The sequence below is a fragment of the Dipteris shenzhenensis genome, chromosome 16, assembly GCF_047967505.1.
Source record: "Dipteris shenzhenensis isolate YYH24624 ecotype China chromosome 16, Dip_SZ_1.0, whole genome shotgun sequence".
NCBI classification, from domain to species: domain Eukaryota; kingdom Viridiplantae; phylum Streptophyta; class Polypodiopsida; order Gleicheniales; family Dipteridaceae; genus Dipteris; species Dipteris shenzhenensis.
Window position 1 is genome coordinate 3077482 of NC_141611.1, and position 14640 is coordinate 3092121.

Here is a 14640-nt window from a genome sequence, read left to right on the forward strand (position 1 = left end):
TCCTGAGATCATTGATGATGTCAAAGATGTATACTCTCTTGCCTATATATTGGGCATTCTCCATGAATAAAGTGTTCTATTTATGATCCATTGCTTCCATTGTGCTCCATTTTAACATGGTATGAGAGCCTTTCCACCCTCCTTGAGCCTCCACCACGTCCTAGTGCCACCTCCTCATCTTCTTCAACCTTCTTCCACCTCTTCCATGTCTATCCCAGTTTCCCCAATTCTTCCTGAATCTTGCAACATCACTTTCTCCATATCCAACTGTTAACTTTCAAAATCCTTCTAGCTCCAACTTTCACACACTAGGTTGCACTTTTCCACCATTGGTATCGATAGAATTGTACTCTGAGCTACCGTGCCACCCTATTCTTTGGTCACCAAACTTCCTCAAATTTCTGCCTCTACAATCACAATTTCGACCTACCCTATTAGCTGCACTTGGAAAATACTTAGGGCTAGTTGTTGCCAAAATTTGAGCTCAGTCCAACCATAGACGAGGGAGATATCATTGTTTATTTTGTTGACTTTCCTGATGTAATGTAGGATTATTATGTGCACTATTTCACCCATCCTTTGTGCTTCTAGTAGGCCTCAGTAAGGGCTTTTATTTCTACCCAAATGAGATTGCTCTCAACAGAATCAAGAACGGAAGAGGGAGAGAGAGAAATAGAGAGCCACACAAGTTTTGGTGGGTGCAGAACCACCCTAATCTTCTTTTCATTCATTTATATATGTGTTTGAGTATTGTACATAATCGGGGTCAAGGCACAGTGACCTTTAACCCCCACAACCTCCCACTTAAAGGACAATGTGCCTTTAAGGGAGAACAACTAGTGAGCATACTATCCAATGCCCCTCATCAATGCACGACAATACTCAAACCGCTGACTAGGTAGACTCTTCGTCAGCATATCTGCAGGGTTATCATCTGTATGAATCTTGACAAGGTCTATGCACTTGTCCTCAAGTACCTCCCTAATGAAATGGTACCTGACCTCAATGTGTTTGGTCTTTGCATGAAAGACCAAATTCCGTGCTAGCTGAATAGCACTCATGGAATTGCTATGCAATGTCAGTACACTTGTATGAATCCCCAAATCTCCCACTGGCCGATCAAGCCATATAGCCTCCTTGCAACCCTCTATGGCTGCAACATACTCAGCCTCTATGGTAGACAAAGCAATGCACTTCTATGTGCGAGACATCCACGACACTGCACCACCTACAAAGGTGAACACATAACCAGAAGTGGATCTCCTACTATCCACATGTCTTGCATAGTCTGAATCTATGTACCCAAGTACACACATGTCTCCTCTACCAAAGTAGATGCACATCTCCTTGGTACCCTTCATGTACCTCATGATGCACTTAACTGCCTCCCAATGCCTCTTTCTTGGATTAGGCATATACCGGCTAACAATTCCCACTGCAAATGCAATGTCTGGTCTAGTAGCTATCATAGCATACATAAGACTCCCAACTGCTGATGCATAAGGAACCTTGGCCATCATGGCACTCTCCTCATCTGATTTGGGACTATCTGTATGACTCAGTTTCACATATAGAGGCAATGGAGTACTAACTGCCTTCCCCCCCTCCAAATTGAAACGCTACAATACTTTTGTAACATACTCCTTCTGTGAAAGCCAAAGGAGTTTCCTACTCTGATCACGCGTGATGCACATACCAAGAATATGACCTACAAGTCCCAAATTCTTCATATCAAAGGCCTCATGCAACTTGGCCTTTAATGCATCTAGCTCATAAGTATTCTTGCTAGCCAATAGCATATCATCTACATATAGTGCCAAGATTATCAGGCTATTATCCTTAGCCCTTTTAGTCTAGAGGCAGTGATCAATTTCACTCCTTCTAAAACCCTGGGACCGAATGAAAGCATCAAATTTTTTATACCATTTTCTAGGCGCTTGCTTAAGACCATAGAGACTCTTCTACAATTTGCAATCTAAATGTTCTTTGCCCTTTTCTTCAAAGCCTTCCGGCTGCACCATGTAAATTTCCTCATGCAAATCCCCATGCAAGAAAGCTGTCTTGACATCCATCTGCATAAGCTCCATATATTCTGATGCCACTAGTCCAAGCATGCATCTAAGTGTGGTTATCTTCACAACCGAAGAGAATATCTCATCAAAGTCCACACCCTTCTCTTGCTTGAACCCTTTAGCAACCAAACGGGCCTTGTACCTAGGCACATCATCACCTGTGACCTTCATTTTGTAGACCCATTTACATGGCATGCTTTCTTTCCATGTGGGAAAGAAACCAAGTCCCAAGGCTTATTCTTCATAAGTGAACTCATCTCTGATTGCATAGCATACTCCCACTTGCATTGATCCTCGCGCATCATAGCCTCTCTATAGCAAGAAGGCTCCCCGCAATCAGTAAGCATCACATAGTCTACCCCTGGAACAAACCTATCAGGTGGTCTAGATGCTCTAGATGATCTTCTCAAGGGCATTTCAGCTTGCTGTTTCACCTGCATATCAGCAACATTTGGCTCATCATTTCCACTAATAGATGATCCATCATCTACCCTTGATTGTATACCTGTGGGAGTACTTGGTGGTACTATTTCTTGCACATTTGGTGCATGCATAGCTTGCTGTCTGTCAACATATACAGGTGGATTCACATCCTGGAAAGTGATTCTCCTCATTTCAACATCCCTCATGGGTGCCTTATGCATCTTTCTTCTCATTGAAGACTACATCATGGCTGCGTATGATCTTCTTTGCTTCTGGATCCCAAAGATGATAGCCCATCTCTCCACTTTCACCATAACCCAGAAAGATGCATTTCCTAGACTTAGGATCTAGCTTCTTTCAAAGCTCTTTTGGCACATGTGCATATGCCTCACACCCAAATATATGCAAATGAGAGAAGATGGCCTCTTGCCATTCCATGCCTCTTTAGGAATACCACCATCCAAACTCTTACTAGGTGATCTATTGATCACATGCACTACAGTCTTCATTGCCTTAGCCCAAAAACCACCAGAAAGACTTGCATTGGAAAGCATGCATTGCAACCTTTCTTGAATGGTATGATTCATCTTTTCTGCAATTGGATTTTGCTCTGGAGTATGAGGGGATGTGAGCTCCCTCTTAATCCCATGTGTATCACAGAAATGTTGAAAGTCATGAGAGAGAGACTCTCCACCATTGTCAGTCCGTAGGCATTTAAGCGTTCTACGAATTGCATGTGCACATTGTGATGTAGGTTTATAGAGCGAGGTAGGGTGGTGAGAGGGGAGATGGAGACTAGTGATGAAGCTACAATGGTTTGTAAGAGGTGATGGAGGGGAGTCTCCATGCAAGTCTAAGATGGAAGTTGTGAAGAGTGAGGTGGAAGTTGTGAAGAGGGGTAGAGGGAGGCCAACGATGGGCAATAAGGTAGGAATAGCAGGTGGAAAAGTGCTCGAAGTAAGTGTGATCATTAGTGTCGGAGGGGGGATGTGGATGTTTCCCTTATCGCACATATAGTATAGTTCCTCCATTCGTGTTGTATCATTGGGCTATGTTCGGTCGAGAGGGGAGGCTCTTTGTTTCACCTACATCTTCAAATGATGTGTAGAATCATTGCTAGTAGTGTGCAGTCTATAAACAAGGCCATCGCGAGGTTTATTGTGTGGGATAAGAAGAGGCTGATAGGGGGGATGATCATGTGTAGATCTCTTAGGCAAAATAACTTGCATACCTTTCATGGTATGCTTGGCTACTACATGAAAGATGTTGGGCAGCCACACTTTCACAGTGTCAAAGAACATTACTACGAAAGACTTGCAAGCAGGTGGCGTGGAGCTCTATGTGCAGTATGGATGTGACAAGGTGAAAAACCGTGTGCACCTAAATAGCTCCAACATCTTTGACAGGTGTTTGGAAGTACAAATTGAGTAGGCATTTTGGGGTGCCTTTTACTAAGTGCTTGCTCAAGATGTTGCAAAGTGGCAACTATTACCTGTGTGCATCGTGGTGGGTGATTCTATATCATGAGCATGGAATGGATATGGCAAGGGCGCAATGCCTGTGGAAGTGCATGGTCGCTCCCTATTCCATGACTACGAATGATGTGGTTCGTGTTATTTTCATGCAAGATAGTAGGTTGACCCAGTCACGCTCTGATAATCAAATCAAAGGGTCGCTCAGGGAGGCACCGTAGTACTTTGATTTAAAGAGGAGAAGACCCCTCCATGCAAACGAAGTGCAAGTCCAATCGGCGTGCCTGTGGAAGGCCAAGCTGGGACAGAGCAAAGGGCTTGAAAAGAGCCGATGGTGATTGACAGTCTGTCAGAATCGACTAGAAGATGATGCCTCGGGTTCCAGAGTTCATTTCGCTAATTTCCACAGCAAGGAATGGAATACATATCGGATGAAATCTTTGAGTTGGACAGGATGAATTTTGTAATCTGCACTTCAATTTTGTACAGGATGCGGCTATGCCTGAATCTTTAATCGCAAAATTTTGTAAACTGCCCCTGAATTTTGTACATGCTATCGTGAATCTTTTACGAGTAATATGATACACAAATTTTGTTTTAGAAATTAAGTGTTCTTTCCAAACAAGGTCGATTGGAGTCGTTGCTCAAAGTTATAAATTTTTAAACCTCGCCGACCTAGTGTTTGTTGAGTATAACGCAAAGTCAACAAATTCAAATATAGAGCTCCCCTAATAAATTGAATTGCATTTGTTGAGTAAATTGGGTTATATGAAATTTGAATTTTTGTTTATTGACATTTTAAGATCCCACTCTCCCTAAATAAATTCTATTAATTAGCCTGAGTGCCCTCCCCCTTAATGTCAATTAACTTATGCTATCAGGTTATTAACCTAGTTAATCTAAATCAAACTAAGCTTAGATTAATGTATCTGTCTCCCCCTCCCTCTGTGTTCGCCGTCTGCATCACAACCTCTCTCTCCCCTTGGCCTTTGCCTTCACTGCCCTCACCTCTTGCCTCATCGCCCTACCTGTCCACTCCCTCTACCCTAGCTTATATCCATCCACTCTTCCATCCATGAGAGGATTCAAGCTCGCAAATTGTAGCGTCTCGATGGAAAGAATGCTTGGAGCTCCATTGAAATCTTTATGTCTCATTTTCTAAATCGAGAGCTGTTTATGTCTCTCAAACATGTACTATTTGCAAGCTCCATCCCTACTCTTCTTCGCTTCTCTCCTTGCCCTTCGCCTCTTCTCCCTCCTCATCTTCTCCGCCTCCTCTTCCTGCTTGCTCCTCCACTCAGCCACTCCCCTCCACTCAGCTGCACCCCAACTCTCCCTCTCTCAACCTCGCCCCCTATCTTATACTACCTTAGGTCGGCAGCTACAGAAGTTTCTAGAACTGGGCATTCTAGAACTCCATGTCGACAACCTATGAACTTTCTTGATCGTGATGTTTTGGCTTAGCTTAATCGATCCATTAGATTAATTTTTCCTAAAAGCTTAGGCTAGTTTCGCTACCCAACTTTCCTCAACTAATACTAATGCAAACATATGCGGACCCAACCCAACTGGTCTCTAACCAATGGTAGACGGGTGATGCAACTAGTTATGGCAGGTAGCCTAGCGGGAAGTTTAAGTTTTTTCAACTCTCCTTCAGCCACTTGTCACAACTGTGGGCATTGATTTCATGCAAATCTAAAGGTGTGAATGTATTAATTTTTTTAGCTTTTGATTTAAGTGAAAAAGCAAGGATAGGGATTTAAGTGAAAAAGCAAGGAAAGGGACAAAGATGGCAACAAAGAATTATTGAGGTCTAATAGATCATGTTTATGAGAGCATGAGACTCTCCTTAAACTTCAATGCAAGCCGCTGTCTCTTCTCACCTCCTTTTTTCTATTCTATCCCTCGTCTTTTCCACCTTGCAAACCCAAGGAGCAGCTCCTAGTGTAGCCACCTTGAGCACCTGCTTAACCCATAAGAATGTCCTCAATTTCACCCTGCTTCCAACCCCGTTGCCTTCACCAGCCTCCTCGACTTCTCCCTGCAAAACCTTCACTTCATGGAATCCTCCGTCACCATCGTCCTTCCTCAGTTGACATAGCAAGTGCAAGATGTTTTATCTTGCATGCGCAAAAATTGGGCCCTCCCCATGCATAGCAGTTGCCACAGCTTTGAAGGCATGTCTTCCATTGCCGGTCCGACCATCGGTGTGGGTGGTCATCTCAGCGACAGTGGCTATGGCATGTTGTTGCAAAAATATGGTGTCACTGCAAATAGTGTCCTTGGGGCATAACTTGTGATTGCTCGACAACTCCAGAAGAGCTTTTCGTTGCTATTTACATGGTGGGGATCAGCACGTCGAGAGGCTTGTACGTTGAGGCCTCATTTTACGGACAGCATCTGGGAAGAGTTTTTTATCACAGAGGGGATCAACACGTCAGGAGGCTCGGACATGGGGACCTTGTTTTACAAACAGCATTTGGGAAGCATCAGTGAAATGGTAGCCCTTTTCAACAAGATTTATTCAGAGCTTGGCATCATAGTTAGTAGATTGCAAGGAGGGCAGTTGGATACAATCCATCGCAAACAATGTCCGCTTGTCAAACCTGACCAATCCCAACAGACAGAAAGCAAGCAGGGACTACTTCAAAGCAAAATCAAACTATGCCAGGACTATGATGTCCAAGCGAGCGCTTGTGGGAGCATTTTTGTTTCTGGAGCAAAACTCCCTAGTAAGCAGTGAAGCTATGAACGGTTGGCCAGTAATGACGAGGCACTTTCTTTGACATGAATTAAAAGAAAGTCATAGGGAAGAATCTATTAATTTATAGCTGCCATCGATCGTTATCTATGGCATGAAGTGGTGCAGGCAACAAATAGACCGTGAAACCCACCGCTAATCAGCAAAAACTGAGCACCTCCAGAGGCAACTTTGCGAGAAGGGAGGTGGAATCTCTAGGGAACTTGCGGGCAAACAAGAAGCACACAGTGCCCGGATTGATCGTGGCAAAAGTGTTGTATATGGTAGACAGATTTGAATAGGTAGAATGGCAATTGATCCAGGCAAATGTTGAGTGTAGTTATGGATTTTGTGAATTAATGGCTTGGAGATGTATTTCTTGGAGAATGCAAATGGTGAGCCCTTCTTAAGAACTTCTTCCATGGGAATTTGGGCATCGTGTTCTCGGAGAAATAGATGGGTGGCAGCTTGAATGACGATACAAAGCTCAAATTCGAGTTCATCAGATATTCATAAACGTAAGGGAAGCTGCGAACCGAGATCAATGCTCTATAGACGAAGACAAACCATTCATTCCTCATGGTGGTGTCTAGCAATGAGTGGGTGAGCAACCTTCTCATTGCATCGATGACATTGAAGGAGAATCGACTGACGGATTTGCTCTCGGTTTGCTTGGGATCTCCCTATAGTGGAAAAAGGACTTGGATGGGAACTAGAATCCTGGCTTTGCATGAATGTAAATCGAGGAGAGATTGCCTTAGCTATGGAAAAACAAGTGCCAAAGTGCAAGGGTTGGATGATCTTCGAGCCTTATGGAGGAGTGATGAATAGCATAACATTGGATACAATTGTGTTCCCTCACAAGGCAAGTAATCTGTTCATCATCCAATACCAGGCCGTTTGGGAAGACGATACAGGCTCGCCAGATGCCTCCATATTGACATCATGAGTGAGGATTGTACAACTACATGGGGACGTATGTATTACAGGCTCCAGGGGATGCATACGTGAACAACATCGATCTAGACCTCTGCTATGGAGCCACGACAAGCAAGCTTTACTTCCTACATAATTTTGAGCGGCTAGTGAAGATGAAAGGTTTAGTGGATCCCAATAACCTATTTGTCAATCCTCAAAGCTTGCCCACCGATACAATTTGGTCTATTTTGTGTTTATTTTTGGAATAGTAGATGCTCAATGCACTTTATGCCTGTCAGGATGCAGGCTCTGCTAGTCCTCCTGGGCACTATTTCCACTGGTCAATGTCCTTGCCAGGAATTACGAGGATGTACCATCTACAACCATGTCCATCTTGGCTCCCAAAATAATTATCAAAGCTTATTAAGCCATCCTATGCTTACTTTATAGGATTGCTTTTTAAAAAGCCTCCTCATTTTTTAATAAAGAGAATGGTCTCCAAAAGAAGGAAGGAGAGACTTGTCATATGTAGGAAGGCACAACATGGCACGATACCACTCTCAAATCATAATACTTCTTTGATTCTTTCATGTACTTAGGAAAGTGTTGCTTCCTTCCCTCCTTTGGAATCAGTGGTGTCTTGAACATCAGATGGAACCCTTCTCAAGAAGACAAGATAGTAATGCTGGCTAAGTGGCAAATAAGAATGTTGTGTGCTCTACTTTGGACTTTCTCTAATGATAGTTATCGTTTTGTGCTAGTCTTGTGCTATCCATAGTCTACTCGTCTACTCAACGATCTATAAATGTTGGAATCATCCCGCTCAAGTATACACATAGATCCTCTTAGGCTCATATTAGCAAGTTTTCGGGATATTGTCTCTTATCGCCAAATAACGATGAGAATGTGAATTTCACCTAGCATGCTGCTTGTAGTGATTTAATCGACATTCGACTACGATTATGACTATTAGCATTCAGGTAATATGCCAGTATCTTATCCATGTGCAAGACTTATCTCGGTGCTAATATTCTCAGCGTTTATACTCTCGGCACCCAAGGAAGGACCCGTAACTCTTTGGGGAAGAAAGCGCGCCGCCTCCCTGCCCACACTGTGTGGTTATAAAATTATATATTATATATTATCATAGAAATAGTTTCAATTGCTCTTCCATTCAAAATTGCTCGTTTTCATCTGAATTCTTACAACATTCCTCTATTTGAATGCATGTTATCAATGCAAGAGAGTAAGGAAATCCAAGATGGATGCAAGTTCGAAGGATGAAAACACCTTTATTCATATGGTTGTAGTTCATGTGATAATATTGTATAGACTTCAACAAGGATCAGTTATTGTATTGCCTTATTCATGTATTTGTTGAACTTCAGGTTCCAAAATATGGACATCCGAGATGAATAATAAATCACCACCTGTGACATTTGCAGGAGGATCTAGTCCCCATATTGCCTCTCATGTCCACCATTTCACTCATTCTCTTTTTACCTTTAAAAATTAATAAAATACTAATTTAGAGTTAGTGGTTCAGCAAATCTAGTTTTATTTATTGAAATCAAACACATTTTAAGATCCCCGTAAATTTGCAATGCACCAGCCAACCTCCTGAGTCGCTGGCCAAGGGTCAGCTTTCAGAACACGATGGGATGCAACATCGATCGTTCCATTTGTTGATTGTCCATCTACGGCAGCTGAAAGCGCTATGCAGACGCAGCGGCTTGCTTAGCAGCAAGCGCTATGCAGTAGCAGAGCAGAGCAGAGAGCTATGAAGGCCCTTGATGAAAGGAGAAACGTTGAGAGTCAGCAGCAATAGCTATGGAGAGAGCGGAGTGGCAAGCCCGAGCTTGTGAGAAGCAACAACTATGGAGAAGCAGAGCAGCAGAAGCCTGGTTAGCAGCAATCGCTATGGAAAAGCAGAGCAGAAAGCTATGGAGGGGCAGCAGCCGAGCTTGTGATGAGGAAGAGACGACAGCGAAAAAATAGAACTTTCGAAAACGGTGATATTGTAGGTGTGCGTCCACGTGACAGGAATCTGGTACAGGAAAATGCCGCTACGAGTATAAGAGAGCTTTGCAAACGGAAGGCAGCTCCAAGAATTGGTAACAGATTCCAGACTTATAGCTTCGATTAATTCGGAGGGACGCGAGTGCGTGGTGAGCAGTTCAAGATCGGGGTTTGGAGAGAGCGATGCGAACCATATTTGACAGCGCAGCCAAACAATTCAGCGAGTGCGCTCTGCCAAGCACGTCCAAAGCTTGCAATGCACACGATAGAAATGATGCGCAAGCAGTCAAATTCAGATCAACAAAAAACCGATGAAAAGACAGGACTGAAACAGGATCATTCAGTAAGTATATTTTTGGTGAGGACACAACAACTCTGTCGGACTACGTGGGATATGGTGGAATTTGGGACTCGGGAGCTCGATGTACAGTAGCAAAGGATATAGAAGAAGTCAAAGAGCACGTAAACAAGTGCCGTCCTCGTCAAAGCGGTAAACACGATCATAAATTGGTGGAGACTTTGCAGCTGACGACCACAGGTGTGTCTGAAGCTGGCTGTGTAGATGGGCATGAGTCAATGACAAGCGGTAGGATTGATGAGCAAGAAACCAAGGATCTTGAAGAAGAATAGAGGGAGACCGTGAAAAAGGTTGCGCTCCGCGTAGGATTAGCTATCAAATCGAACGATTTTGACGACGATGATCACGCGATTGGTGCGGAGGAAGTAATAGAGTGGAGACGATTAAGTTTTCGTCGTTGATCCCAACCTTTCATGGTCATCGTCTGTTTGGTGGCGGTGGTTGATTTAGGTGTGATTCAGTCGGTTGTTGCCGCGGGACCCGATCATTCTCCGGACAATCCGTCCCACCTTGCTGTTGGCAAATTCAGGAAGACCAACGCTTTTCCAATTCCTCACCGTTGAATCTGCTTTTCTGGATCCGGATGCCCTTTGTCCACAGTGTTCCGTCTTCGTCATCGAGCATTTGCTTTGCACGAAACTCTGTGATTTATCGGTCTTTGCCGGACACAGCAAGTCTTGCTCATCGATGGTTGGTGGCCTCGGCCAGGTCCGGTGAAGAGTCCGCCACGCTAAGTTTTCGCGATGGGGAATAGCTTTGCATGCTTTGGTGGACTAGGGCGGAAAACCACCAAGAAGACCAAGCTCAAATCTAAGTCGAGAAGAAACTCTGGAGTAGAGGAAGAGTTTCTGCACCAGCAAGCCATCGCTCTACTTCTTCACCATCAACCGAGAGCCCAAGCTCAACGTTATGATCGCTCTACTTCGCAACGTGTCCCTGGCCCATCATCTTCCAAGCAAACCCTTCCGCGGAGTGCCAGTGCTAGGCCTCGTTCGATCACGGATACCGTGGTGCAACCTCAGCAATTGCTCAACGGAAACAAGGTAGATTGTAGTGATGTCTTTGTTTTGAATGAAAACCACGCCAAAGTGATGAAACACAAAAACGAATTCGCAAGATACAAAGAAGATTGTGAGCATATGTGTTGGGATTTGTCCTCGTTGTACTTATCATTATTCCTGCTTGTTTACGTTGGCGTCTTAGCAGGCTCTTCTTAGATGACAACTTATATCTGCACCCTGTGATCATGTATGTACAAGCAAATATTTTGGGCCTATAAGGATCTGAGAGGGAGACATGAGTCGGTATGTCTCTGTAGGAGGAAATCGTAAAGGTGGTTTTAACGTCTTCCAGCCTGGAATATGAATGACATTATGCTCTCAAACTCCAGCAACGGTTTTCAAGGCGTTTGGGACCGCCAGTAGCAGCTTCTACTCCTAGTGGAGGTAATTTAAAATGCCCGAGAAGGTGTGCATTTGGGATGTCTGAAGCTCCCTGCACTGGTCCCAGTGAGAAATGATCTGTTCACAAAACCACTTGCGCCCTGCTTGCTGCTGGCCCCATAGCATTCGCGTTTATAAGTTAATCTGTACTGGTAGTCGGGACTTCAGTTCTTAGATGGAGGGAATACAATTGACAATGAGAGGTGCAACAGAGCAGTCTGTTGTAAACTGTCTTTCTTACAACTACCGGAAGGCAGATTTTGTAGTTCGTTTTAACCTTAATCTCGATTTCCTTAGCCTTTCGGCCCTTGACTGCTTTTCTAATGTAGTACATTTAAAGAGATGTAGGGCTAGGGGTCCTTAACTGCATTTGTGACCTAGCCCTTTTTCCTGAACAGCGTCATGACTCATGTTGCAACCTTCAGTTTGGTTTTCAGGTGGGGCACTGCTTCCTACTCGGCTAGTACAAGTGGTATGCTGTTGCTTGTTTAGAAATATACGTCTGTGGTAATTCAGTGTGCATTTGGCTGGAAATAATTATGAACCCAAGCTTTCCTACTTACGTTATGTTTTTTAAAATAAATGAATTTGGAGTTGCAAGTGGAGTGGTGCTCCTTGTTTGTTATGTGTCTATGTTACAGTAGTTGTGAGAGTGCAGCGGACAGCAATGGAGAGCACACTTAACAAATTGGAAAAATGCGAAAGAAAAGAGAGAGAGATGCTGCACCAAGACTCATGAAAACGCCCTCTACTGCTGGGCAAAACCTCCAATCAAGATGATAAAAGAGGGTAGAAGGGGGGGCCTACAGATAGCCCCTCACCCCCTATAGTTGACCTGCTTAGGCAGCCGACCTGGACTGACCTGCAGGGTCAGAATCTGGAGTCGGATCTAACCAGGGTTACCTGACCAGGTTGGTCGGGATACCCGACCAGATGGGTGGCCTGTTTGGCCCCCAGCCTGGCCCTGATCTAGGCACCTTCAGGGTGGCCAGAAGCGGCTGCCAGGCAGGCCATAAGGGCCTCAAAATGCTCCTGGACTGGGCCATACCAGCCCTCGAATCTGCCCATACCTCCTGCTGTACCATGTCGCAGTCCCTGGCATGCCGAATCCGCCCCGTCCCTCCCCCTCCTAAACTAACCTCACATAGGGTGGGCACACCCACAAAGAAGCCTTCTCTCATATGATACATATGATACATCAGGAGATGCCTAACTCTAACAACCCCTCTCAGCGCTTGGATGTTGAATTAGCCCCAGGAAGCTGGAACAAGCACCAAACAGCTGCTGTAGAAGTGGCTTGGTAAACAAGTCTGCCTTGTTGTCTTCAGTCTTTCAGAAGATGAGCAAGATCAATTCATCTAGCACCTTCTCCCGAACATAATGGTATTGTATCTCAATGTGCTTCGTCCAAGCATGAAACACTGGATTGCGAGCAAGTGCTATATAGCTTTGATTATCACTATGGATGACGGTCAGAGACGCTTGTGGAAAACCTATCTCACCAAGCAATCTGCAAAGCTGTACTGCCTCACACGTAGCTGAACAGGCGGCCCGGTGCGTAGCCTCTGTTGTAGATCCGTGTGTCTGTCACCTCCCAATCGGAATCACTCCCTCCACCTGCCTGATAGTTCACAATCCTTGATCACCTGTACCCTGTAGATACCTGAGGATCCTCATCCCTGCATCCCAATGGGTCTTCAAAGGCGTCTGCATGAAGGAGCTCAACAGTCCCACGGAGAAGCTGAGATCCATTCTGGTGTTGAGAAGCCAGATCAAGGATCCAATCAGCTTGCAGTACAACCTGCATCCACCGGCTCAATGGGATCATATTTGGACAGCTTTGTATTGTGATCCATGGGGCAAGAAATAGACTTACACTCCATCTTGAAGGCTGCCAGAAGCTCCTGCACATACCGCTTCTGAGAAACAAAGAAGCCTTCCTTATCCTACCAAATCTCCAAGCCCAGGAAGAAATGAAATAGTCCCAAATCCGTCATCTCAAATGCTTGTGACAAAGCAGCCTTGTCTCGGCAATATGTGACACATCACTGCCTGTATTGAAGAGGTCATCGGCATACATGATGATCAGGGTAGGTAGGCTGTCCTTCCGGAAGACATCCAAAAACCCTTCTGTAGAAAAAACGTGTCGATCTTCTAGTTCCCTGCACGTGGGGCCTGCTTGAGACCATATACTCCCTCCCTTCCTTTCAGAAGAGGAAAGCTAGAATAAATTGAGTAAGGTACCACAGGGCCTTCTTCAGCCTAGACCATGCCCTCTGATTTGGCAAATCTTGGGGGCTGTTCCACATAGATCTCATGCAGGTCACCATTAAGAAAAGACAACTTCACAGCCATCTAATAGATTGGCCATTGCTAATGAGCAGCAACTGCCAAAACTATCCTGAGAGTAGACTTCCGGGCGGTGGAGGCAAGGTGTCCTCATAATCAATCCCTGGTCACTGTGTGTACCCTTTGGCCAAAAATCTGGCCTTGTGCTTGTCCACGGCTCCATCCGAAGTATACTTGGTCTTGTGGATCCACCTGACACCAATGACAGACCGCCGCTTGGGTCTTCGAACCAACTTCCCTGGTCTTCTCAATGACTTCGATCTCCGGCTCCATAGCTCTCTTCCATTGCCTCTGAGAGAGCGCTTCCTGCACAGAAGATGGTTCCTTGTCTCTAATAATCTGAGACATCAAAGAATAATTTACCTGAAGAGGGGTAGCTCCAGATCTCTGCTTGCCACGCTGTGACCTGCGTGGACCGTCTTGAGCCATGAAGAAGGAAAATTAGTCACTCCAAAGTCTCGAAGGGCCACTTGGGTACCCTTGAGCGTGAACCCTCCGGGGATATATCATCATCTGGTCCACTGTCTGGATCATCTGCTGGCAACTGCGCTGGCTCAGGCACAGGAACAATGGCATTGTCATCGTCATCAGCTCGCTCACCAAGAATAGGTGGCTCATCAACCATTGAGGATGGTATTTGTTCATCGAAGACGACAACCCTGCCAAGTATAATCTCTCTCCTCGTAGGATCATACAACCGCTACCCTGTCGACTGAGAGTTATACCCAACAAAGATAATCTTGGTGGTTTTAACATCCAATTTCCTTCTTGGGAATATGGACGTAGGCATCACAACAACGAAACACTATGAAGTCAGAGACGTCAGGGTTCCTTCCAAAGCAGGCTT

The 14640-nt window shown here is 44.8% G+C and overlaps 1 protein-coding gene across 2 annotated transcripts in view; it reads left to right on the forward strand.

The window, feature by feature from the left end:
* Positions 1 to 10195: 10195 nt before the first annotated feature.
* Positions 10196 to 14640, forward strand: part of LOC147892411 (putative methylesterase 11, chloroplastic) — a 43441-nt gene continuing 38996 nt past the window's right edge. Inside the window, exon 1 of one of the 2 annotated variants that reach the window (XM_087387113.1) lies at positions 10196 to 11045. In XM_087387113.1, the coding sequence (XP_087243239.1) occupies positions 10746 to 11045 (300 nt within the window). In that variant the 5' untranslated portion in view covers positions 10196 to 10745. The remainder of the gene's footprint in view (positions 11046 to 14640) is intronic. The other variant, XM_087387112.1, reaches the window with a different exon arrangement.